We start from the raw sequence: 24,445 nt of genomic DNA, 5'->3' as shown, positions 1-24,445 counted from the left end.
CACCTTCAACATCCCAAATACGGTGCGGTGTGCAAGCCCTTCATACCCACCGATTGACTGCGGCTGATAATTTTCCATTTCGACTCTCTTCGCATTTCGCCGACATGCGAAAATTTTTATGTTTGCGCCACCACTCATATGGTAGGCTTGTAGAGGTAGCCTGTATCTACTTAGGTAGGGCCTGGTACTTTATGGCTGCGCGCGAGAAACAACCTCTCAGCATCTTACGCGCCTCAAGTCTTAAGTGTCTCAAAGCCGGAGCACGGAGGTTTCAAGCGGAGGTGAGTCGTCAGGCAGCCAACGAGCCGAGAAATTGCGGGTACCGTATGTTGGAAGTAGAATGGTTGTTGTTTTATCAAATGATCGTACTTCTGAAAAATATTGAAGAAAGATGTTCAGATAGGTTTGAGAGAAGAAGAGGGTTCAACCGTAAAACTTTCCTGAAACCCTCATAAAAACCTCATCTGAACATTTCGTGGAACCCCTTAACTACGTTTAAGCATGTCTATGTCTCTAGTCCTCGTTAGATCGCCTGAAATACTCTGAGTTGCATTGAAAGCTCGTGAAATCTTCACCTGAAGTCCTCCTGAAGTACTCCGGAAAAAAAACCAAAACTCTTATAAAACCCTTTAAGACTCCTGCTCAAAGACCCCCTTGGAAACCTCCAGAAATGCCATAGAAATAATATTTATTATAAGAATACACCGATTGACTTTTTGTTCATCTTTCCAAGGTGGAGGCAGAGTAGAAACTATTTATTTATTATTTTGCTGCGTGAGGTGTGAGGTACAACGAGAGTAGGGTTATTGTACACAATTATGCGTTGCACAAATTGACTTCAAAAGCCACTAATACCCCTCTAAACTTTCCCTGAAACCTTCCCTAGGCCACAAAACTCCTCGTAGCCCTCAGAAATCCTTTAAAGCCCTCTGAAACCTCCTGAAACATTAATGAACCTCTGAAAATTAAATAAAATCCTATTAAATCAATCCAGAAACTTTCCTAAAATATTTTTTTTTATCTGTATTAACGAAATTTTTAGCCCTAGGCTAGTTCATCTCGGGACCCACGCTTTACTTCCCTTCCGAAGAAAGAACTCGCATTTTTTTTGCGAGTTTGTCGGGAGTGGGATTCGATCCCAGGTCCTCGGCGTGATAGTCAAGTGTTCTAACCATCACACCAGGTCCGCTACACAACCCAAAATCAGTGTTGGGAATACTCATTTGGGAAAAGTTATATTCACTTGCTTCTATCTCAGTCCAGAACCATGCTATCAAAAAATGATGTTTGACGAGCTTTTAGATTGTAGTATAATCTAAAAGTTTGCCGAATAAAGTAAAGGTCGCAGACGCATACCCAAACCGTGAGAGAGCTGTGAGCACAATGTGAGTATAAATTAATTTTACTCACCTCGTACTCACAGCTCTTTCATAACTTTGGTATGCGTCTGCGACTTTTATTTTATTCGGCAAACTTTTAGATTAAACTACAAACTAAAAGCTCTTCAAATATCATTTTTTGATAGCATGCTTCTGGACTGAGATAGAAGCAAGTGAGTATTACTCTTGCAAGTGAGTATTCCCAACACTGCCTAAAATCCTCTGATAACCCTCGAAATCATCCCTAAAAGCCTACTGAAATCCCATGAAACCCACCTTAAACACTCCTCAAATCCTCTGAAGGCCCTCAAAACCCTCCATAAACTCTCTAAAACTTTCAAGCTCCAACATAACATCTTTAAATCCCACAAGATCTCTTTTAAATCCTCTGAAGCTCCAGGAATGACCTGAAACCAATGAAAACCCCTGAAATGTACATAAAAGCTCCTAAAATGATTCATAAAATAGCTCTGAAATCCAATGAAAACCCACGAAATCTTTTATAAAGCCTTCAAGTCCCCTACTCAAGCACCACAAACGCATCCGAAACCCATCTGGCACCCCCAAAAACATTACTGAAATGCCCTATACTCTTACTTGACGCACATTTGAGACTTTCATAAGACTATCCCGAAATCCCCTTAAACACCTTGACATCACGTAAAGCCCACATAGAAAATCTACTGTAGCTATACCAAAAACCTTCCCAGAACTACATATATGGAAACCCGCTGAAGCTGCATAAATTGCTGCAAATTCTCTGAACCCCCACTTAGAACCATCTGGAACTGCTCTGAAACTGCAAGAAACCCCCTGAAACCATCTGTTCACAGTTCAAAATTGTTACATCGAGTTTGCTGTAACAAAATAACCTCCATCGCTTTTAACACAATTCTCCATCGGATTGTACAATTACAGGTTATCTGCAGATGAAGCTTATTTAAAGTTTTGTGTGCAAGAAGTTCTTTACGTCCCCTAGAACCCCTGAAACCCTTTGAAACACCTCTGAACCTGAGAATATGGTATATGAAAGACTTGTGCAGCTAGACCAGTTCTGCTAGAAAGTCACGAAAAAACCGCTATTTTTCGAATATTTAACGTAAATGTCACGGGCTTCCTTTGAAAAATGCCAAATGATATTCACGGTGAATTTCATTTAGCATTTTTCAAAGGTGGTCCGTGACATTTACCTTAAATATTCGAAAAATATCGGGTTTTCCGTGACTTTCTAACAGAACTGGTCTAGCCGCAAAAGTTTTTCATATACCATATTCTCAGGTTCAGCTTCTAAAATTAGCTGTAGGCGATTGAATTTAGATATGACGAAATGAAATTTTCAACACTGACTGCAATAAAACACCCTCATATCCTTTTGGAGACCCCTACATATTTTTGAAACTCTCCTGAAGCCCATTTGAAGCCTCCTTGAAACGTACCTGAAATCTCGACGTGATAAGCATGTCCTTCAACCATCCCATCAGGTCCAGACTTTTTAAACCTTTTCAAACAACTTCTGCAGAACTGCTGCAAAAGTGACAGCCTCAGAAAAATGACCAAAGCAAAGCCCGGAGTGCCTCGAGGACTTGATAGCATTTAACACCTCTCCCTTGAAGCCTCCCAAAGCTTCAGCATCCCTTTCAAACCGCCGTAAGCTCTCCGCGAAGAACCCTGGAATCACCAGTAAACTCCTAAAGCTGTCTTGAAAGTCTTCATTCATTATGTCTTGCTTCTCTCCTATTCCCTTCAACATTACTAAAAACTCTAACTGTAGCTTTCCTTTCGGCCCAGGAAGTTGAGAAAATTCTCCCGACCCGAACGGGAATCGAACTCGCCGTCTCCGGATTGACAATCCATAGCCTTAACCACTTGGCTATCTGGAAACCCCACAAAATCCAATACCTACAACCTGAATAAGGTACACCTAAACCTCCATATGAGTCAGGACTGCGGATGGGGTTTAGGACGATTTTGAAGGCATTTATAAAAGCTTCAGAGGATTTTTGGCGAGTTTCAGAGGCGTTACGCAAGCGTTGTGTAGGTTTCCGAGAGTCTCAGGTGATTTCGAAAGCATGTTAAGAAGTTTCAGAGTATTTCGGTTGAGTTTCAGAGGTGTTACGCAGGCGTTATGTGGGCGTTTTTGGGGGTTTTGGAATATCTTAGGTGCGTTACATGGGGTACGAGGAGCTTTCAGGGAGATTTCGAAGGCATTTCAGAAATCTTCAGATATTTTTTGACGAGCTTCAGAAGCGTTACTCAGGCGTTACGTGGGCGTTTTCAGGGGTTTCTGAGAACTTTAGGTGCGTTACATGGGGTCCAAGGGAGTTTTAGAGGATTCCGAAGGCACTTCAGAAAGTTTCAGAGGATTTTTGGTAAGCTTCAGAGGCGTTATTCAGGCGTAACAAAGGCGTTTTCGGGGGTTTCTTAGGATCTCAGGTGCGTTACATGGAGTCCGAGGGGTTTTAGAGGGATTTCGAGGGCATTTCAGAAAGCTTCAGAGGATTTTTAGCGGGTTTCAGAGGCGATACGTCGGCGTTTTTGGGGGTTTCGGCGGGTCTCAGGTGTGTTACATGGGGTCCGATCCGTCAAATCCCATGAAATGCATATATGCACCCTCCTTAACCTTCCTACTGCATCACGTTGGCAACAGCTCGCTGACGTAGCGCACGGTTTGGGTCAAAACGACCCTAATGCACATCTTATTGAAACAACCCTTGAAACCCTTTTAACCTTTTGGAGTTTGATTGTATTGCCGCTGTTATTGACACCCCGCTAGCTTCTCCACGTTTGTCTCAGGAAGGAGTGTTTTGTTAGTAGGGTAAGGTACATTGTCAGTCCGGGAGCCACCTATGGTTGGTGATATGATTTGACCAATATACACAAACCGCCGTTAACAACCGACCACTTTTCGACGCAAAAAGCCATAAAGAAAATTCTATCGCGCGTCTCCACTCCACTAGGGAGCAGAAGCCTTTAGTCTATTCCACACAGAAATACACTGAACGCGACTCACTTGTCGGCGCCCGGATTTTTTTTCGACCGGCGAGCCCGAACTAACACTTTTCACTCTTTTGTGTAAATGCAAAAAATAAAAGAAAATATTTATTATCAACTAAAAGTGTATTGGGAACTACATAGCGCCGGCGGGAAGCGAAAAATTCGGAACCGACTCGATCCACGACGCGTCCACCGCACACTCACCGCCGTCGAAATGCTCACTTTGGAATACAAAATAGAAAGAGAATAAAAAAAATCGAACCACCGAAGCAAACGCGCGCAAACTGGCACCCGGACGAAATCCTACCACACACTCTCTTCCAAAAACCTCTTTTCAAATTATGTTGAAAAAACCCATTAAGCCCCCCTAAAAAGCATCAGAAACCCCCATGAAATTATGATGAAAACCCTCTGAAACTCCTGTATGGTCTTTTGGAACCCTTCTGGGATGAACCTCGATGAAACCCACAGAAACCCCTACAAAACACTTCTCAGAGTCTTTGAAACTTTCCTGAGCCCCCTTGAAACTTCCTCAAACCCTTGCAATTTACGTCCGCAAACCTAGTTATTTTTCAACCTCCCTCAAGCCGTTTGCCTCACATTTCGTATGAGATCGCTGATATGCTTATGTGGGTCGTTACAATTTGCTAACCACCCCCCGGCCTCCTCTGAGCGTGAAGTAATCAATGGATGGAATCATGAAACTATTCAACCACGCTTGCTCTTCTGAAATTCGCTCAAATACCCATGCCTCTACCCTCCAAATCTCTGAAGGAATACCTATGCAACCTCTCTTGGAACCCTTTCAACCTCCTCTTTTTTCCCCTTGCCTTTCTTGACAGGTATGCCTACCTCCATTTGATTTCTCCAAGTTTCTTTTTGCCACTCGTTGCTCTGACCGTTTATATCACCATGAGATTCCCTTTTGTCCATCTCCTTAATCGTTCTCGAAACCTTCAACACTCCTCATACTTAAACCATCCTGAGACTCTTTTTCGCATTTAAACCACCCTGAGAACTTGAATGCTTTCCCTACCAGTCCCTGGTAGTCTCTGGAAACCCTTTTCTTAAGTTTGTTTTTTTCTACAGTGGCGGGTACTTGGTGATCTGATTATATTTTGAAAAGATCCACAGTTAAGCTACCCTAAAATATCCTAAACCGTCTTTTACACAACCATTCTGTGTAATTCTCTCACCGAAGTTCTTTTGCCCATAAAACCCTCCTTGAACTCTTAAACATAACTTCCCCTCTTAAACTCAGCAAAAAAGTCTTGAAGCTGTGGTGAAACCTTTTATCCACATGTAGTTAAACTCACATAAAACCTGTCTAGCCCCTCTCTAATCCCCTAAAACCTGTTGAAATCCCCCGGAACCCCATCAAACCTCCATGACATTCCTTATAATCACCCATGGAGCCTCCTAAGTCTTATTTAAATCCCCAAAACCTTGATAAAACCCTGTGAGTCCTCCCGCTAAAACCCAATAAATAAAACTCTTGAACTCACCTGAAACCCCTTGGAACAATCCTGAACCCCATCAAGCTTCATATGAAATTCTCTGAAACCCCCTGAAGTCTTCCTGATGGCCCCTGAAACTTCCCCGGCACATAATGAAAATACCCTGCACATAATGTACCCCTGAAGCCCCCAGAAATAAACCGAAACCCATCGAAAAACTTTAGAAACCCTCTTGAAGTCTCTGAAACCACTTCAAAAGTTCCCTAGAACATCTTTGGATTCAACTGAAATCTCTTAAAATCTTATGGAACCTCTTGAAATCTCCGAGCAATCCTCTAAAAACCCTAGAAATTGTTCATGAAAAAGTTTTTGAGACCCCTTCTGAAATCTTATGCAACCATCTGGAAGCACTCCTGAAAACTATCTGAAACCCCTCAAAATCTTTTCCAAACCCGTCCAAGGCCCCGAAACCTTTGGATATTCCCGAAAACGTCTCGGAAATCCTCAAAATCACTTAAACGCCTGAAATACCATGAAACCTTTTGAACTTCATGACAGCTTTGGAACTTCTCTTCTGTAGCACCTAGTGAAAACTCCTGTGATCCAATGAAATCTACCCTGCATATTTTTTCACCTAAATTATTTACCTAAAATTATCCCCTGAATACCCTTGACCTTGCCCTTGACACTTATCTGAAATGTCTTCAATTCATACGTGAAACCCACTGAAATCCTACCTAAACGCTCCCAATTCTCCAAAAGCCTTCAGGATATCCCCACTGGTGTCCCATTAAACTCCATGAAATCTTCCTGAAAACCATTTGAAACCCCTCAAATCCTTCCTAAACCTCTGAAGCACGAAATTTCGATGAATGACTCGTATTATGTATCCACGATCCAGTTGTTGATTACTGAAGCTGTTAGCATGACTTCCATTTTTGCTCTCGATTTCAAGGGCGTTCCAGTTCAAGGAAATTGCAGATGGTCTCAGGGTGTTTAAAGGGATATTAGGGTTTTCTCAAGAGACGTTCCAAGGGGTTCCAGGTAGTTTTGTGGCGTTCCGAGACTGTTTCAAAAAAGGATTCAGATTTGTTTCTGGAGTTTTCAGGGGCGTTCTAAAGAATTTCCAAGACGTTCCGGTTGTTTTCAAGGGGTTTCAAGGATACTTCAGGGCTTTTCAGGGATATTCCAGGGGTTTTTAGGGGTTTCACTGAGTTGAGGTATGTTCCAAGGATTTTAAGGGACTTAAGGGCGTTACAGTATGCTTCAGGGATGTAACATGGGGTTTAGGGGCGTTCCAGGAGCTTTAAAAGGATTTGAGAGGTGTTGTCGGGGTTTTCAAGAGTGTTCCAGGGATTCTCAAAGAGTTTCAGGAGCGTTCCAATGAGTTTTAGTGGCGTTACATTTGCGTTACAGTGGGTTTCAGGAGTTTCGGGGGGTTTCGGGCGTTCTAAGGACTTAAGAGGCGTTCCAGTGTGTTTCAGGTACATTGCAGGGGATTTCAAGGGCGTACCAGTGGCTTTCTAGGGGTTTCAGAAGTATTCATAGGGTTTTAAGGGGCGTTCCGGGGGGTTTCAGAGCGTTTCAGGGGTTTTCCTATTGTCCCAGGGCGTTCCATTAGTGTTCCAGGGGGCCTCAGAGTTTCAGAATGACAAAGAACATTCCAAAAGCCTTCAAGCGATTTCCGAGGAGTTTCAGGAGGTTCAAGGAGTTTTTCTGGGAGAATTGTTCTAGGAATTTCAAGGGGTTGCATGTAGAGTTCCAGGGAATTTCAGGGAAAACAAATGTTTAAACTTCTGTTAGAAAATAACGGAATTTAGGGGAATTTAATTTGAAGATGTGAGAAATGACTAGATCTAGACGACCCCTCGATATTTTTCTACTTCTGCAGAATTATGCACGGAAAAATAAATGAAAACGTAAAATTCAGTTCTAACTGTTGAACAATTGGCGAATTAACCTACATAGAAGCGTCGCAATTCAAATTAAAAGTGCAGGTGCGAATGTTATGCCAATAAATCTTGCGATTAAGAAAAACTTACCCATAAACAGCATAAGCTGTCCCATAGAACTATCTCGCCAGGACTTCTATTTTGGACACATTTCCGCTACAACCCAGTCAATTTTGAATCAATTAAACTGTTTCTTGTACGCGATGAGCTACGATTAGTCTAGTCAATTGGTTCAAAACTGACTGAGTCATAGCGGAGGAGTACCCAAAAAACTAGCCACTACCCAATTGGATGTCCGCCTTTTGGTTTTGTTGTTCGCCCCTGTCTGTCGTCATCCCCCTTCCGTTTGTCCTCTTCTTGTCGTTTTCTACCGATAAAGTCCTTTCTTTTTGGTTCCGTTACAGATATGGACAATTTGTCCCATCAATGTTTTAGTATAAGTTAGCAAATAATTTAGTTTTAAACCCATAAATCCCTCCTTCCTAATTTTATTTTATTTAATTTTTTTTTTTCAATCCTTAACCTCGAAACAGCCGCGAGTACTTCGGCTTCCCAAACTAACATAGTTTTAAGGCAGTAATAAATTGTAAAATGTAAAATCATTGTAAAAACAAAAGATTTCGGCTCAGTTATGCCCATGTGGCGCCCGAGCCTCCCAAATAAACGAACAAGTAAAAAAAAAAACTACCCAATTGGTTACTGTCGTGCGGAGCTTCTTTTTACACTTTTTCATGGTTTTTCAACTTCATGACATTATAACTCACAGAGTAGTTTATGGATGTCCACAATTTTTACACACAATAATCGTGAGTATGTATGTAGGATGTATGCAAAACTTGAACTAAATCCATCAACAAACAAAAAAGTTGTTCATACACCAATCGGACACATCTCATATAGAACCGGATTGAGGATGCTTTGGACATTTTTATCTATAACATAACTGCATTTCAAATTCCAGGGTTATTTAGAAAACTACCTTGTACCAATACTGTAGTATACTGTATCATACATAATTTCAATAAAAATATGCGTTTAAAGATGGTTCTGTGCTACCTTTGGTATTATGAGTAGTGTGATATTGCTATATAGATAGTCTGAAAAAAGGGACCATCAATCCTTTATTTATGTGAAACGGTCATTTATAATGTATACCGATACAAATATTCAATTGTATATGCTACGTTGATACATTTTGAATGAATTGATCAACCCTTTGAAATTTATGAACTTTAGAAACAATGCTTACAGACTAAATGTTCTGATACGTTAAGTATATTTTATTGGTTTATTCGATGTTTTTTTCGCGTCCTGACAAGCAATAAACGGTCTGTTTGAATAATAATTTCAACCAAATGAAGGGAAAACTATTGCTTCATAATAGTCCCAAAGACATCAAATAGTTTTGAACAATATTTTGAATTAAAAAAATCCAGATTAAAAAGTGTCCAGAGTAGCCCCGCATTTCAAAAGTAGCCCCGCACGACGGTACCCTAGTTCACATTGTCCCATTTCCTGTTTGCCAGGATAGGCTGTCCTATGTTTCCAGTTTTCTCACTTCTCACTCTTCATTGTTCACTCTTCCCGCTTTGCTATCCTTACTACTCGCTCATCTCTAGCTACTCACTTTTTATCCCTCAATTTACACTGCTAACTTCTTACTCCTCACTTCTCAATCTTCACTATTCTCTGCTTACTCCTTGCAATTCACTGCAAAGTGTCACTAAAATAAAAAAATGAAAGGGGAACTTAAAACTTCCCACTTCTCACTCCACACTCTTCACTGATTACTACGCACAGCTTAAGGCTTTTTACGGCGTCATCGGCATCGACAGCCATGTTGGATATGTGGCTCGAAATTTCAAAGTGAATGTTCGTATGAAAAAGGATCATCCTATTTGCTCACTCGCAGTGATTGCGATGATACTTTTTCTGCTGCGTTGCTACAGAATTGACAGTTTTTTATCACTTCAAAAACGTGAGGCAAACAATCATCGAAAAGCAAAAAGTCAATGATTCGTTTGAAAGCTTCGTGATGCATCATGACACCTTAAGTACTCCAACTTCTAGCTCATCATTACTCACTACACTTACTCCTCACCTCCATGATTTGTGTGACAGATTTTATGTGTACGAATACAATATGGGACAGCTTTTTGCGGAAAACATGAGACATGATGTTCATTTCACAGAGCTTCCAAGCAAAGTATAATAACCGAGTGCGTTCTGAAAGTAGCGAACCACTTGGGCAGCGGCCGGTATTTTGGGCACTTTTTGCTATAACTCTCGCTTGTCAGCCGACGGGGTTGCTGCACAGTAGTACCATCCGACTGCCAACGAGTGACGAACAAAAAGAATGCCGCCAGAAGTCAAATGCTAGTGGCCAGTACCCGGAAGAACAGAGAGCGGGACAGGGTTGCAAGAGCAGAAGAGAAACGAATTCACCGCAGAAAAAAACGGCAACATGAAGAGAGTGTTATTGCTGAAGCGCAGGAAAGTATGGACAGGAACGATATGCGGAGGTTTTATGCAACTGTCAATGGCGCGTGGCACAAGACTGCGCCAGTGCCCGTCATGTGCAATGACCGGGAAGGAAATTTACTGACATACAAAACAATGGTGGCAGCCAGGTGGAAGGAGCACTTCGAAGATTTGTTGAATGGTAGCAGCGAAGGAGCACCCAGGAACAGGATTAACATAATGGATGACACTCAAGCAGTGGAACCACCAACACTGGATGAGGAAAAAAAGGCCCTTAAGGAGCTGAAAAACAGCAAGGCTGCTGGGAAGGACGAGATTCCGGTCAAACTTCTTAAGCACTGAAGCGAGCAGCTACATCAATCAATCCACCAGATTATTATAAAAATTTGGGAGGATGAAGAATTGCCCACCAGTTGGTTGGATGGCCTCATATGCCCAATCTACAAGAAAGGGCACAGACTGGAGTGTGCCAATTACAGAGGGATTACCCTTTTAAATTCGGCGTATAAGATACTGTCGCGTGTCCTGTTCAACAGACTGCGACCTCTTGAGGAGTCCTTCGCCGGCGAATACCGGGCTGGTTTTCGTGAGGGCCGATAAACGACGGATCAAATGTTTGTCCTGCGGATGATCCTAGATAAATTTCGGGAATATAACTTGCAGACTCACCACCTGTTCATTGTACGATTCAGTGAAAAGAAATGAGCTTTGGCAGATAATGTCATAACATGGTTTTCCGGCGAAACTAATTAGACTGATACGCGCAACGCTGGATGGATCAAAATCAATTGGATGGATTGATGGATTGGATGGATTGAAGCAGGGGGATGCTCTTTCAATTTTTTTTGTTCAACATTGCACTCGAAGAAGCGATTAGGAGGTCAGGCGTGCAGAGGAATGGCTCTATCATCACACGGTCGCACATGCTCCTCGGTTTTGCGGACGATATTGATCTCATCGGCATCGATCGTAGAGCAGTGGAGGAAGCTTATGCTCCTCTGAAGAGAGAGACAGCGGGGATAGGCTTGACGATTAACTCTACCAAGACGAAGTACATGGTAGCGGGTAGAGACAGAAGCAGGCCTAGTGGTGTTAGTACTGAGGTAGTGATTGATGGGGAAGTGTTTGAAGTTGTTGAAGAATTTGTTTAACTTGGAACACTTGTGACATGTGGCAATGACGTTTCCCGTGAAGTGAAAAGGCGTATTGCAGCTGCGAAAAGGGCCTTTTACGGATTGCGTAGCCAGCTTAGGTCCCGTAACTTGCAAACGCAAACAAAATTCGCTCTGTATAAGACGCTGATTCTTCCGGTTGCCCTCTACGGTCACGAGGCGTGGACGTTAAAAGAGGGAGATCGAAAAGCTTTTGGAGTTTTTGAGCACAAAGTGCTGCGGACAATTTTCGGTTGGAAATAAGAAAATGGAGTGTGGCGCAGTCGCATGAATCACGAGTTGTACCAAGTGTACGAAGATGCGAATATTGTGAAACGTATAAAATACGGCAGACCTCAGTGGGCTGGACACGTAGTGCGAATGTCGGAAGAAAGAATAGCGAAAACAATATTCAGCAGAGAAACCGTAGAGGTAAGCGACTTCGTGGGCGGCCGCGAATTCGCTGGCTGCACGCGTTTGAAGAAGATCTACTATCACTACAAGTTCGGGGAAACTGGAGGAACATCACCCAAGACCGACGAAGATGGTGCTCTACTATACGCTCGGCGTTGGAGTAAAGTTACTTTGTAGCCAACAAGGCATCAAGGTAGGTTGCTATAACTCAGTCAATTCAATTGACTTGAAAGTTTGTACACGGCTAGATACTATACGTATCTCATCGCGTTCCAAAAATTGTGTCAATTGGTTCACTATTGGCTGAGTTATAGCAGAAAAGCACCCAAAATAGGACCCCTGCCGAGATGGTTCCACTTCCCTAGGTTAAAATAAAACTATGATAAGCTACGGGTGGACTTCATTGAGTAAAAAAATACCAGCGAATTTGCCTGCTTCACTCCTCTAGGAGATCCTTTTTTTACAGAAATTACTTCTGATATTCTTTCTGGTATTCTTCCATTCGTTTTTTGTGATCCTTCCGGAAGTTTTTTTCTTGAATTTCTCTATGAGTTTATTCATGGGTTTCATTCTGAAGTTTACGTGAAATTCCTTCAAGATTTTTTCTGAGTTTATCCAGGAGTTCCTAATAAAATGTCTCCTTTCGAGGCTTCCTCTTTCTGATGATTATACCTTCTAAAATTCACCCAGAAATTTTTTTTTCTGAGTTTTCCTCAGTGGTAGCTTTTAAGGTTGTTCAGTAGTTTCTTCAAAGAATTTCTTCCTGGATTCGCTCAGGCATTCATTCGGAAATTCCATCCAGATCTCCTCCACGAGTTTTATTGTTGGGGATTTCTCTTGGGATTCCTCCTAGGAATTATCAATTCCCCCGAAGATCCTTCTGTGAAGCTTTTTTTTCTGAAATTCACTCAGGTATTTATTCCGTAATTTCTTCAGAAATAGGGTATCGCACCACTTGGGCGGTGGCTTCTATATTCGTCTGTTTTCCACAATAACTCAGTCAATTTTGAACCAATTTACTTGAAATGTTGTACACGGGTAGATACTATACCTATCTCACCACATTCCAAAAGTTGTGTCAATTGGTTCAAATTTGACTGAGCTACCCGAGCAGAGGAGAATAGCAAATTTATAACAAAAGAATCACATAACCTGTTTTTATATCATAATTTGTTATTGTTAACTTATCAGAATATATCTTTTAAAAAACATGTTTTGTTGGGCAATCTTATTTTGTTATGTTCAAGTTATTGGGATATATCCACAAGATAACATTTAAATAATATATTTTATTGTAGAACTAGTTTAGTTATTATTCTACTATAGAGAATGTACAAATATGTGATGAACAATAACACAACAGTAACAAGTTCACAAATTACCTGTTATTAAGTTGTGATTGGTCTAACAAAACATGTTATTGAGTAAGTCTTCCAGGAATTTTTTTTTTGTTATGATATCTGTTATTTTGCCGCTTATGACAGACAAGTTTATAACATATTTAATGTGTTATGCTAATAACATAAAAAATACTGGTTCTATTATACAGTTATTAAGTCAAAATAACATATTTTATTATGCTTTTGATATTTTCTTCTGCTCGGGTATAGTGGAAAACAGACGAATATAGAAACCACCGCTCAAGTGGCGCGATTCCCTATGTTGGATTTTTTTTTAAATCAAGGATTCTTTTTTGGAATACTTTTTTCGATATCGAGATTTTCCTTTATGAGTTTCTTCTATGATTATTTCTTTGAGACATCCTCCCAGGAATTTCAACCGAAATTCATCCAGAAGTTTCTTCTGGGATTCACTCAGATAGGATTACACTAAAAGTTTTTTCACGGGTTTCTTCATTTCTGGAATTATTCCGGATTTTTTTTTATTGTTTAGAGAGACTTTACCCTGAAGGGGCATTCGTCTCTAACGCATATTATCTTCTGGAGTTTCCTACTGATATTACACCAGAAGTTCTTTCTGAGCTCACACTATGAATTTCACTCGGGATTTCTCCCGGTATTCTCTAGATTTTTTCACCTTCAAGAAAGTCTGCCAGAAATTCTACCTGTATTTCTTAAGGAATTGTTTCTGGCGATAAAAAAAAATAAAAGTCTTCGAAAAGTAACATGGAACAACTATGCTGTACACGACAGATCAGAAAATATGAAATTTCAAACATGGTGAAAAGGCACTTATAGAGAATACATATACAATAGGAGCACAATGATATGCATTGGCATTTACTAGATTTGCTGGTATGTCAGAAACATACCAAAAAACTTGTTATAAGGAGGCATAGAATGTTACATATCAATTGAAAAAAAAAACGAGAGATGAATTGGTTGAAAAATCCCGTTCTGATGGGACTCGAACCCACGACTTTGTAATTGCTAGACCGGCACTTTCACTAATTAAGCCACATAACAGATAATAATTCTGCAGAATAGAAAGGTTCAGTTTGGTTTTCTATTCCACAAAATCATACCTGTTTTGTTGCTTACATATTTGGTTAAAACACCGGTCTACCAAATGCGGAATCGTGGGTTCAAATCAGAACACGATTTTTTTTACAAATGTAACTCTCAATTTGTCAGTTAACAACATCCTTGCCTTCTAATAAAAAGTTGTTCAATAGTGACACCTTGACTATTTCCACACCGCAGAAACGACTTCCTCGAACCAACTTCCCCCCATCACACGGTACACCAATCTCGTGGACCGGCTTGTTTCTTGCACTCTTCTGGTGTCCACAGGTGGGTACGTGGAGGTGGTACTACTGATAAACGAGTTGTACTCGCAGCAACAGCAGCAGCAGCGTCGATCCGTTTTTACGATCGCACCACGCCGGTTCATTTGCGTTGATATCGCTGTACGGTTCGCATCTCCGAGAACAACTGCAACAACAACGCAACGGTGACGTCGTCCGAGATGGTTCAGTTGGTGGATCAAACCGTCGTCGCGTCGTCCGTCCGTCGTGTAGTCTAGAGAGAAGCTCTTGATTTGGTTGGCTGGTTGGCGTACTCGCGCGCGCACGCGTGTGTTGGATCTGGAGTACCTAGTTGGTGTAATTGAAAACGAAAGTGCGGATTGTCGGTGGCTGGCTGTTGGATAAGACAAGAATGCGATTGTTGCGGGCCGCTCTGGTGGCGCTGTTTGTCGTCGGGAGTGAAGTTCTGGCCGCTCCAGCTGCCGTTGGCGTCGCCGATTGGGATCGTGACCGAATTGATCCGCTGAAGTCGGAGGTTAGTGTTGATGATGCGGGGGACGCGGAACTGGGGATTTAAATGAGTGAAAATTACTGCCGAGGCGGTAGCAATTTGGTTACGAGTGAAATAATGGCACCGTTGAAACACCGTTGATCAATAATTGATTGACAGACGGACGGTTGTCGGTGAAGCAGTGGATATGTGAAGACCCCGGCAGACGAAGAAGTGATTTTGGCGAAGGTCTTGATCGGTGTGCTGGATTCTAGCAATAGTGGTTCACTGAAGAACGGTTACGGTGAAGATTGACATACAAGGTTAGAAGACGTGTGCATCGGCGACTGTGTCTCGCTACGTGACAATGCGTGCTGAATTGTGAACACGTTTTTGGTATGGATATTGTATACATATTACAAGGCGTCTGAAGTGCTTAGAATCCGCAATGACATATCACGCTCTGAAGGTTCGGGACATATTTGCCGGACGGTTGCAGAGTGATTGAGTTAAAAAATGATTGACAGAAGAATCTATCTGGAAACCGGATTAGCTTAGTGTTGTACGAAAAAAAAAGTTCAAGCACGCGACAACCAACGGGGACTAACCTTTTATAGTTAGTCGTTTGACCTCCCGGCTTTCGGCGTTTCAACAGACTCCGCATTTGCATGTTTCAAACCACCCAGGAATATTCCATACTAGTCATTAATTATACACGTTTCAGATGTCATTGCTCGGCTCCCAACAATCATTTGACGTCCAAATACATGTCTAGGACTCATGGAGAATGACCCCAAATGAGGAGAGCTCTTATTACTACCAACCGACAGCAACTACGAAGAGCCCCCCTAAACTTAATGGCGTGCTACCGTTCTCCTCCGGGCGTTTGACCAGTGTGCAAAAAAATGTCCAATTAGTTACACCATAGCACTGAAATCCAGCTAACTAATGTAGGTAAGCTGCAGTGGCTAATGAACTTTCGAATGAAAAAAAAAACTAGATCTGAGTGGTCGTGGAATTATCTACTCCCCGTGAAAACGACCTTGTCAAAACCAAGAGCTAATGATACGTTGTCATGCTATTAAGGAGAGTTTGCCTAAGCCTTTCACCAGATTAAGTATTTCAATTAACATCATATTATGAGGACTTATTAAGGCGGCATAGTGAGTAATATTAATTTTATTCAAATAATCGATCAACTAAGAGCACATATTGTGGGGATAGTAAACATTTTTGCCTTTCTCTTACACTAAGTGTACTGGAAAGGCTATATGTTCACTCCAAAAATGACTTTTTGATAGAAGGCCCGAAGGGTCGAGTCACATATACCAATCAACTCAGCTCGACAAATTTAGGTGATGTCTTTTTTTTTTTTTTTTTCCTTCTAAACCATAGGGGGATAATCTGCACAACAGACACCCTAACAGAAGGTTAGGGTAGTGTAGGTCTGACAGGCCGTCTTCTACAACAAAAGTAAAATCCAGGACTACTCTCTCCTCGTACCCACTAAACCATTCCTATGGTCGCCAAACCCTACGTCTCTCCGGAACCACCAAGAAGGTATTGCTTCAGAGAGGGGCTAGTGCACATCGCACCCACAAGGTTAGCTGCGTAGCCTGCAGCAACGAACATCGATGGCTCGCTTTGGAGAGTCCATCACGGTAGCATGCTGGCGCTTAGCCAGTTTCCCGAGTGGTCCTCGCCACTCCCTTTGTCCTCGGAAGGCGGGCAGAGTCAACCCCGCCCGCGCCCTACTGCTGAGCGGACATCAAGAACTGATGCCCACATGCAACCCGATCTGACCTGCCCGCAAAGGAAGGGTATCACTACCCTTCAGGCCCTATCAGATGCATCCGTAGGTTGCTGACGGCAGGGTCTCCACCTACCCCGACCCTTGCCGGGGACCCCTTTCCAACCGCGGGCTCGGATCCAACCCAGTAGACCGACGCCACGACATCACCGCTACCGGGACTTCCTCTCCGCGGCCACTTAATCGTTGTAAGGGTCGATCTCGACCGCAGGGCACCGGTATGACCTACGAAGCCGACTCCGAACCCCTGGACCACCTCTTGTACTGCATCTGGACTAGCCATTCTCCGAGTCCACGCGCCACCTCCTCTGTAGCTCCCAGACGATGTGGGTAATAGCCGTTGAAACGGCGTTCCAGCCAAACTCATCCCTATACATCCTCTGGACCAAGTTGTCCGGAGTTGTGTCCTCCCCGCATGTGGCAAGCATGCGGTCACGCATTGTGCGAAAACGCGGGCACACGAACAAAACGTGTTCCGCCGTTTCCTCTAAACCATTGCACACTGGGCATTCGGGAGAATCCGCATGCCCGAAACGGTGTAGATACTGTCGGAAGCAACCATGTCCTGTAAGGACCTGTGTCAGGTGGAATGTGACTTCCCCATGGCGCCTATTAATCCAACTATCTACCCTCGGTATCAACCTATAGGTCCACCTTCCTTTGGTGGAACTGTCCCACGCGCGCTGCCATTTGACCATAGAGGCCATCCTGACAGTCCTGCGTATGCCTCTTGTGCCGCGCATTTCGAAGCACTCCATGTCCTCACTGATAAGAATGCTGATAGGCACCATACCAGTAATGACGCAGAGAGCGTCGTGTGACACGGTACGGTACGCGCTCGCAACCCTCAGGCACATAAGCCTGTAAGTACTTTCCAGCTTCCGTCGGTAGCATTTAGTACTTAGCGCGGTGCCCCACGCCGGGCCGCCATACCTAAGTATGGACGTAGCAACACTAGCCAGAAGCTTGCGCTTACTGGCGTACACCGCAGAGCTATTGGACATCATCCGGGACAGTGCCGCAATAGCTGTGGAGGCTCTTTTACAGGCATAATCGACGTGGCTACCGAAGGTAAGCTTATCGTCGATCATCACGCCCAAGTGTTTGACGGAGCGCTTTGACAGGATAGTACAGTCCCCTACACTGATCTCCGTCTGCTGCTCCGACTTCAGGTTGTTAACAACCGTCACCTCTGTCTTGTGGTGAGCCAGCTCCAGTTTCCTGGACCGCATCCACGCCTCCACAACCTTGATCGAGTGGTTGGTAGTCAACTTTACCTCCTCGATCGTTTCACCGTAGACTTCGAGCGTAATGTCGTCGGCAAATCCGACAATCACCACTCCCACTGGATACTCTAACCTCAACACCTCGTCGTACATGACATTCCATAACACCGGACCCAGGATGGAACCTTGCGGGACTCCTGAGGTTATGTGAAAGCACTTCCGACCCACCTCCGTGTCGTAGACTAGTACACGATTCTGAAAGTAACTTCCGAGAATCTTGTACAGGTACTCCGGTATCCCCAGACGCAAGAGCGCATCGGCAATAGCAGACCAGCTGGCGCTATTAAACGCATTCCTTACATCCAGAGTCACTACCGCGCAAAAGCGAATTCCCCTCCTCTTAGGCTCGAGTGCTTTCTCGGCGGTTTTTGTAACCGACAAGATAGCGTCTACGGTGGACCTCCCCTTCCGGAAGCCGTACTGGTTACTCGAAAGACCATTTTCGCCCTCGGTGAACCGCAACATTCTATTGAGGATGATCTTTTCGAGCACCTTCCCCGCCGTGTCAATCAAGCATATTGGTCTATATGCCGACGGGTCTCCGGGTGGTTTCCCCGCCTTTGGCAATAGTACCAGGCTCTGCCTCTTCCAAGCTTCTGGGAAAACTCCCTCGTCCAGGCATTTCTGCATAGCAGACCTGAACATCTCGGGAGCTTCTGCAATAGCTACTTTTAAGGCCAGGTTCGGAACTCCGTCCGGACCTGGGGCCTTACCTACGCTAAGGGACTTAGCTATCCCCGCAAGTTCCACATCGGTGACCCTCTCCTCATCGCCAGCCCCAGTCCCCGGCTGTCCTACGAAAGGAGGCCAAGGACTAGGATCATGACGCGGAAAAAGTCCTCCAATGATCCCCTCCAACATCTCTGGAGATTGCTCTGTAGGAGCCATCACACCTCTCGTCTTGGCCATAACGATTCTGTAGGCGTCACCCCACGGGTTCGTATTGGCACTCTGACAGAGACCCTCAAAGCAGGCCTTTTTGCTTGCTCTTATCTCGGTCTTAAGCGCGGCTTTTGCAGCGGCGAACACCACCCGCCGTTCGTTTCGCTCTTCCTCTGATCGTGCTCGCTGCATCCGCCGCCTAGCCCGTAGGCAGGCGCGGCGCAGGTCCGCAATCGCGTCGGTCCACCAGTAAGCCGGTGGCCTCCCATTTCTAGGGTGGACTCGCCTAGGCATGGTCGCATCACACGCACGTGAGAGCACCGCTACCAGCTCGTCGCCGTCTAAACCGATTAAGTTTCGCTCACGGCGGAGCGCCTCCCTAAATACCCCTTCGTCGAAGTATGATGTCTTCCACCTGCGAGGGCTTGGCCTTGGCCTAGCCGCCTCTTCTTCTATCCGCTGTCTGCTGTTATTGTAGTCGATACTGTAGCGAACCGCCAGGTGGTCGCTGTGAGTGTAGCCATCATCTACTCTCCAGTTCGAACTACTTGTTAGGCCAGGACTACAAAAGGTCACGTCAATAATTGACTCCGCTCCGTTTCGACTAAAGGTACTCTTGGTACCGACATTAGCCAAGTCGACATCTAAGATGGCCAGTGTTTCTAGCAGGATCTGACCCCGCTGGTTCGTGAAACGGCTTCCCCATTCCACGGCCCAGGCATTAAAGTCGCCCGCTATTACCACCGGCCTTCGCCCTGTTAGCACGGTCGTTAGGCGGTCCAGCATTTGCGTGAACTGCTCGATCGGCCACCGCGGAGGCGCATAACAGCTACAGAAGAAGACCCCGTTTACTTTGGCGACCACGAAGCCCTCATAGGTAGTAGACACCAACTCCTGAACGGGGTATTTACCCGTCGTCCATATCGCCGCCATTTTTCTGGTCCCATCCGTGACCCAGTTGCCGTTGCCGGCGGGTACTCGGTATGGGTCCGATATGATGGCGATATCCGTCTCCCACTCAGAAACTGCCTGACAAAGCAGTTGCTGAGCCGCATCACAGTGGTTCAGGTTCAGCTGCGTCACCTGCACTGTGATTTGTTGTTCACTGCGGCTTTCTTGAAGGCCGGGCACCTTGGACCACCCATCGGATGTCTGTTGTTCGAGGATTTCCCGGTACAGATCATGCAGATGGGCGGACTCGTGCAGCTTTGGACCTTATGACCTTCAGCGCCGCATCACCTGCACAGTTTGCGCCTGTCGGGGCCTTTGCAGTCCCACGACTTGTGTCCTGGTTCCAGACACCTGAAGCAAACCTCTGGTGGCTCGTGGAATGTCAGGTGACATACACACCAACCCACCTTTATGCTCCCTACTTTAACGGACTTTTTGACGTCCGCCACAGGTAGCTGAACCAAAGCTATCTGTGTCCCTGCTGGCCCTTTCCGTAGCTTAACGGCTGCGGCGGCCACCTGCACATCGCACTGTTGCCGCAGTGCCGTGACGAGCTCTTCCACTTCGGTGATCTCATCGATGTCCTTGACCTTCAGAGTCGCCTCATGTGTCAGAGCCCTCACCTGCACACCCTCACCAAGGACCTCTTCTGCCAGCCTCTTATAGGCGGCGCCCTTGTGCTCCTTCTGGCGCTTCAGCTCCAGGATCATCTCGCCCGTACGAGTACGTCTAATACTGCGTACGTCGGCTCCAAGACCCTCAAGCTTGGCGTCGCTTCGCATCATCTTCAAGACGTCCGAGTACTTGGACTGTTCCGTCTTGATGACGATAGCGTCGCCTTTCTCGCGCTTGGCATCTGCCCTCCTACGCCTTGGCTTGGCGTCCTGCGCTACTACCTGCGGATTCGCCTTCTTCTTCCTCTTCCGCTCTACCTTCGTCCAAGGGGGGTCCTCCCCTTGGATCGCCCTACTCTGTGGCTGTTGAGGGCCCACTAGCGGTCGCAACCCCTTGTTCCCATCGTTCCGGGACGGGCCAGCCTTTTCAGGCCCACCCTTCCCAGCTTTCCGGGAACCCTGGCTGGGGTCCGACCTTCCGGCATTATTACCGACTTTCGGGGTAATGATTCGCCTGGCCTTGCGGGCACCGCCAGACAGCTCCTCGCCTGACGGTTGCCTCGCCCGCTTCTGCGATTGCTTGCCCCGTTTGTCGCGAGCAGTCGCTTCCGCCTTATTCGGACTTCCTGCGAAGGAGAAGGCCTCCGTTTGGGTAAACTTCGGCACTTTCTCATTTTCAGGCTCCGCTGCTGCAGCAGTCAGCAACGCGAGTGCCGCGTGCTCCTGCTTGGCATCGTCGATCGACGCCCTAAGTCGAAGCAAGGCTGTTTTCAGGTCCTTGCTTATGTTCGACTTAGTGGACGCAAAGTCGATGATTTTGCAAAGCTGCTGCTCAGCCACCTCTATTGCGGACCGTCCTTTGGATCCTCGGTTGATGGCCCTCAACAACCACGCTCCGTCCATAACCTCCACCGGCTGGCTTGCCGGGAAGTGGACTGGAGCACCCACGCTTGAGCTGCGTACGCAACTCCCAGCGCCTATCTCCTCACTTCTCCTTGTCGGAGATCTCATCAACCCGCTTCTTGCGAAGGGGTTGATCCCACCACTATTTCCACCTAGATTCTGATTTTTATTTGACTTCATGATTAAATCCCACGAGTAGCACGGGAAAGAATGTCCACCACGCCAGAGCCCTGCATTAACGCGGTAAGGGACAGCTTACTGTGGGGGGTGCCCAGGTACCCCACAGGCTCCGTTAAAGATCGAGCATCTTTTTCACCCCCTCGATCACTCATTCCTCAGCACGGGTCGCTTGACACCTTGAATTGGGGTTAGTAGACCTATTCTTAGCCGGCGACTACGCGGCTGACTCGCAAGCGGGGGGGGTGCGTCAGGCCCCAGGACTTTCGTCCCTGCTGCCTCATAGGTGATGTCTGTGTGTGTGTATGTGTGTGTATGTATGTGCGTGTGTGTATCTGTATGTTGTAAGTAGTGGCTAGCTCAGGGAGGCTCTTACCTCGGGTCGGCGCTTACGCAAACTTTGGAATGACTCACTACACTCAAAGTGGACAACATCGGACAATATCGGACAACAACAGACAGTGGACAAACTATACACCTAAGGCTCAGCGTGAAAGAAATTACAAAACGTTCAGAAATTCATGTTTATAGTCTTAATTTTTATTTAACATAATAGGGAAAGGGACAATACTGGGGAAAAGGAGGGGGGGAAGAAGAAAGGAGGGGTACCCGTTGCGGCCGTGCTGCTTTCGTTGGGGCCCTTTAACGTTTACGTTCATGCGGAGAGAGAGCTATTGCGAGGCATACCTGGTACACTGCAGACGACGATTCGACGTTTTCAATGGACGTAGGAGGGATTCGCGCTCCCGGGAAGGCGCAGGCACGTTGACCTCGACGCTAGAAGATCTTGGCGGGAAAATCCGGTACGCCCTGTTGGTCACCGTGATCGAATACCGTTGAATGGAGCCCCTGGCCGCATCTGGACGTTGTCGCCTGGTCTTCTTGCTGCCTGTCGTCGTACTTCTGGGGGTGTATCGTCGTTCGCCCCCGGGTAATATGCTTCTGGTGCTTACGGCGGGGGTAGGACCACATCGGCCAGATCCTGAACGAGCGGAGGCGTACCTACCGGACCCCGCTGGGTCTAGGCCTCAATAACTTCCGGTCGTACACTCCACAGCCGCTGGTGGCATGCGAAATGGCTTTGGGGCTCGCAAACTACCGGCACCTGGTCTCCACGTGGGCTGGTTAACGGGCGATTTCTTGGTATTAGCCGCTCGAGTATCCTTTGGACGTCGCACCGAGAAGGTTCGCTGGCACGATCCGGCCTTGGTTGATCAATTGGGGTTTGGCCACACTCCTTTTCGGGGATTACCACGTGGCCGGGGAAAACCGGATCCTTCGTCCCGGACCAGATGGGGTCGTTCCGAGGCGTCGTCTGGCCGGCTGGGGTGATTCCTTAACAAAGGCTTCCCAGGAATCGTTCCGGAAACGTGGCCCCTGCTACCAGGTCGGAAAGCGACTTCGATCCGGCAGGGGATGGGGTTAACTCTTCCGTATTGATAGACCTCCACGGGAATTCCACCTACTACCAGTGAAGCTGGAGAATTTTCACTCGCGGAACGGGCCCAGCAAAACTGCCCGGGTGGACTACCGTACTCTATTTTATATCGGAACTTGTCCCGTATTCGTTTGGGGGGGGGGGGGAATCGGCAAAAACTGCGCGTGAGAATCACTGTAACGTTCGTTCTCTTCAAAAGTCCCGTAGCAACTGACTCGCAGACGATCTCCCAGGCTCGCACTACCCTCCAATCTTCCTGCTCTCTCCCGACGCTCTCGCTCATCTCCCGGAAATGGGAGAACGTAAACGCATAGTTCTCCGATGAGATGTGAATGGTGATGATTAGGTTAGTAAATTTAGTAAGCTTTGTACAATAATTTTAAGTGTAAATTGTGAATAGTGTTTTAAATGCCTATCTGTTAGTAATATTAATAATAATTATATAATTCAAAGGCCTTGTGCATGTTTGTGTTTTTGTGTATGGAGCCATCCTATTTTAAATATCTGAATTAAGAAAAACTAGCTTTCCCTACCAAAAATTAATCAAATTTTATTGGTTTAAGTAATTTATTTTCATTATTTAATTTAATTTAATTTATGTACAATTTGGAACCAAAGTTCCATTGTTGCCGAGTATTATCCGGTAACAATTATTCTCCCCCTTGAAAAAAAAAATTCTCAGAATGGGAATTTTTACATCCTACATTCAGTGGGTTTTCATGAATCAATCAATGCTTTTGTTCTGTGAAGGTGAAGTTTCGGGTAATTGGTCTGGACCTTAGTTTTAATTTGACGTAATCGGATTTTCAGAGCCCTTCTCCATGGCCTTTCGGACTTTTCCGTTAATTTGGGTGATATTGTTTCGACTTTTCCTGGTTCTTTTGTTTTCTTTAGTTCCACTTAGCTTAGCTTCCATCCCCTGGATTGAGAACTATTTAGATCCTTCTCAGATCCCTGCAATAAATCTGTGGCGATAGAGATTATAGCGCTCTTCTATCGTACTTTTATATCTCAGTAATCTATTTGTAATGTAATCGGATTCCTCCGGCCGCTACCTTTAAATTCTCTTTCATTCCATCTCCTTTCACCTTCATTCATTGGGTACCCTCATCATTCACTCAATTCTCATTCATTCCTTCTAATATCTATACCTATTAGGGATTCTACTCTATTTAGTTATTTCCTACCGCAGTCTCATAGACAATTCATATCTTCGAGAGATTCACTAAGACAACTAGTAGTCTTGTGTGAAGCCTGTGAACAAAGAATTGTTAAGATCTTCGAATATCGAAGACTCCACTGTTCCTTATTCGAATATTTTTCTCCATGGTGGTTCATCTTTCCTATTTCCCTAGAAAC

At 45.2% G+C, this 24,445-nt stretch overlaps 1 protein-coding gene across 1 annotated transcript in view; it reads left to right on the top strand.

The window, feature by feature from the left end:
* Positions 1-14,632: 14,632 nt before the first annotated feature.
* The window catches only part of LOC134285323 (uncharacterized), a 31,536-nt gene continuing 21,723 nt past the window's right edge, over positions 14,633-24,445 (top strand). The window contains exon 1 of the mRNA XM_062845899.1: positions 14,633-15,070. Within this exon, the coding sequence (XP_062701883.1) occupies positions 14,948-15,070 (123 nt within the window). The 5' untranslated portion in view covers positions 14,633-14,947. The remainder of the gene's footprint in view (positions 15,071-24,445) is intronic.

Source organism: Aedes albopictus, chromosome 1 (genome assembly GCF_035046485.1).
Source record: "Aedes albopictus strain Foshan chromosome 1, AalbF5, whole genome shotgun sequence".
Classification (NCBI taxonomy): domain Eukaryota; kingdom Metazoa; phylum Arthropoda; class Insecta; order Diptera; family Culicidae; genus Aedes; species Aedes albopictus.
This window is presented reverse-complemented; position numbering and strand designations above follow the sequence as displayed.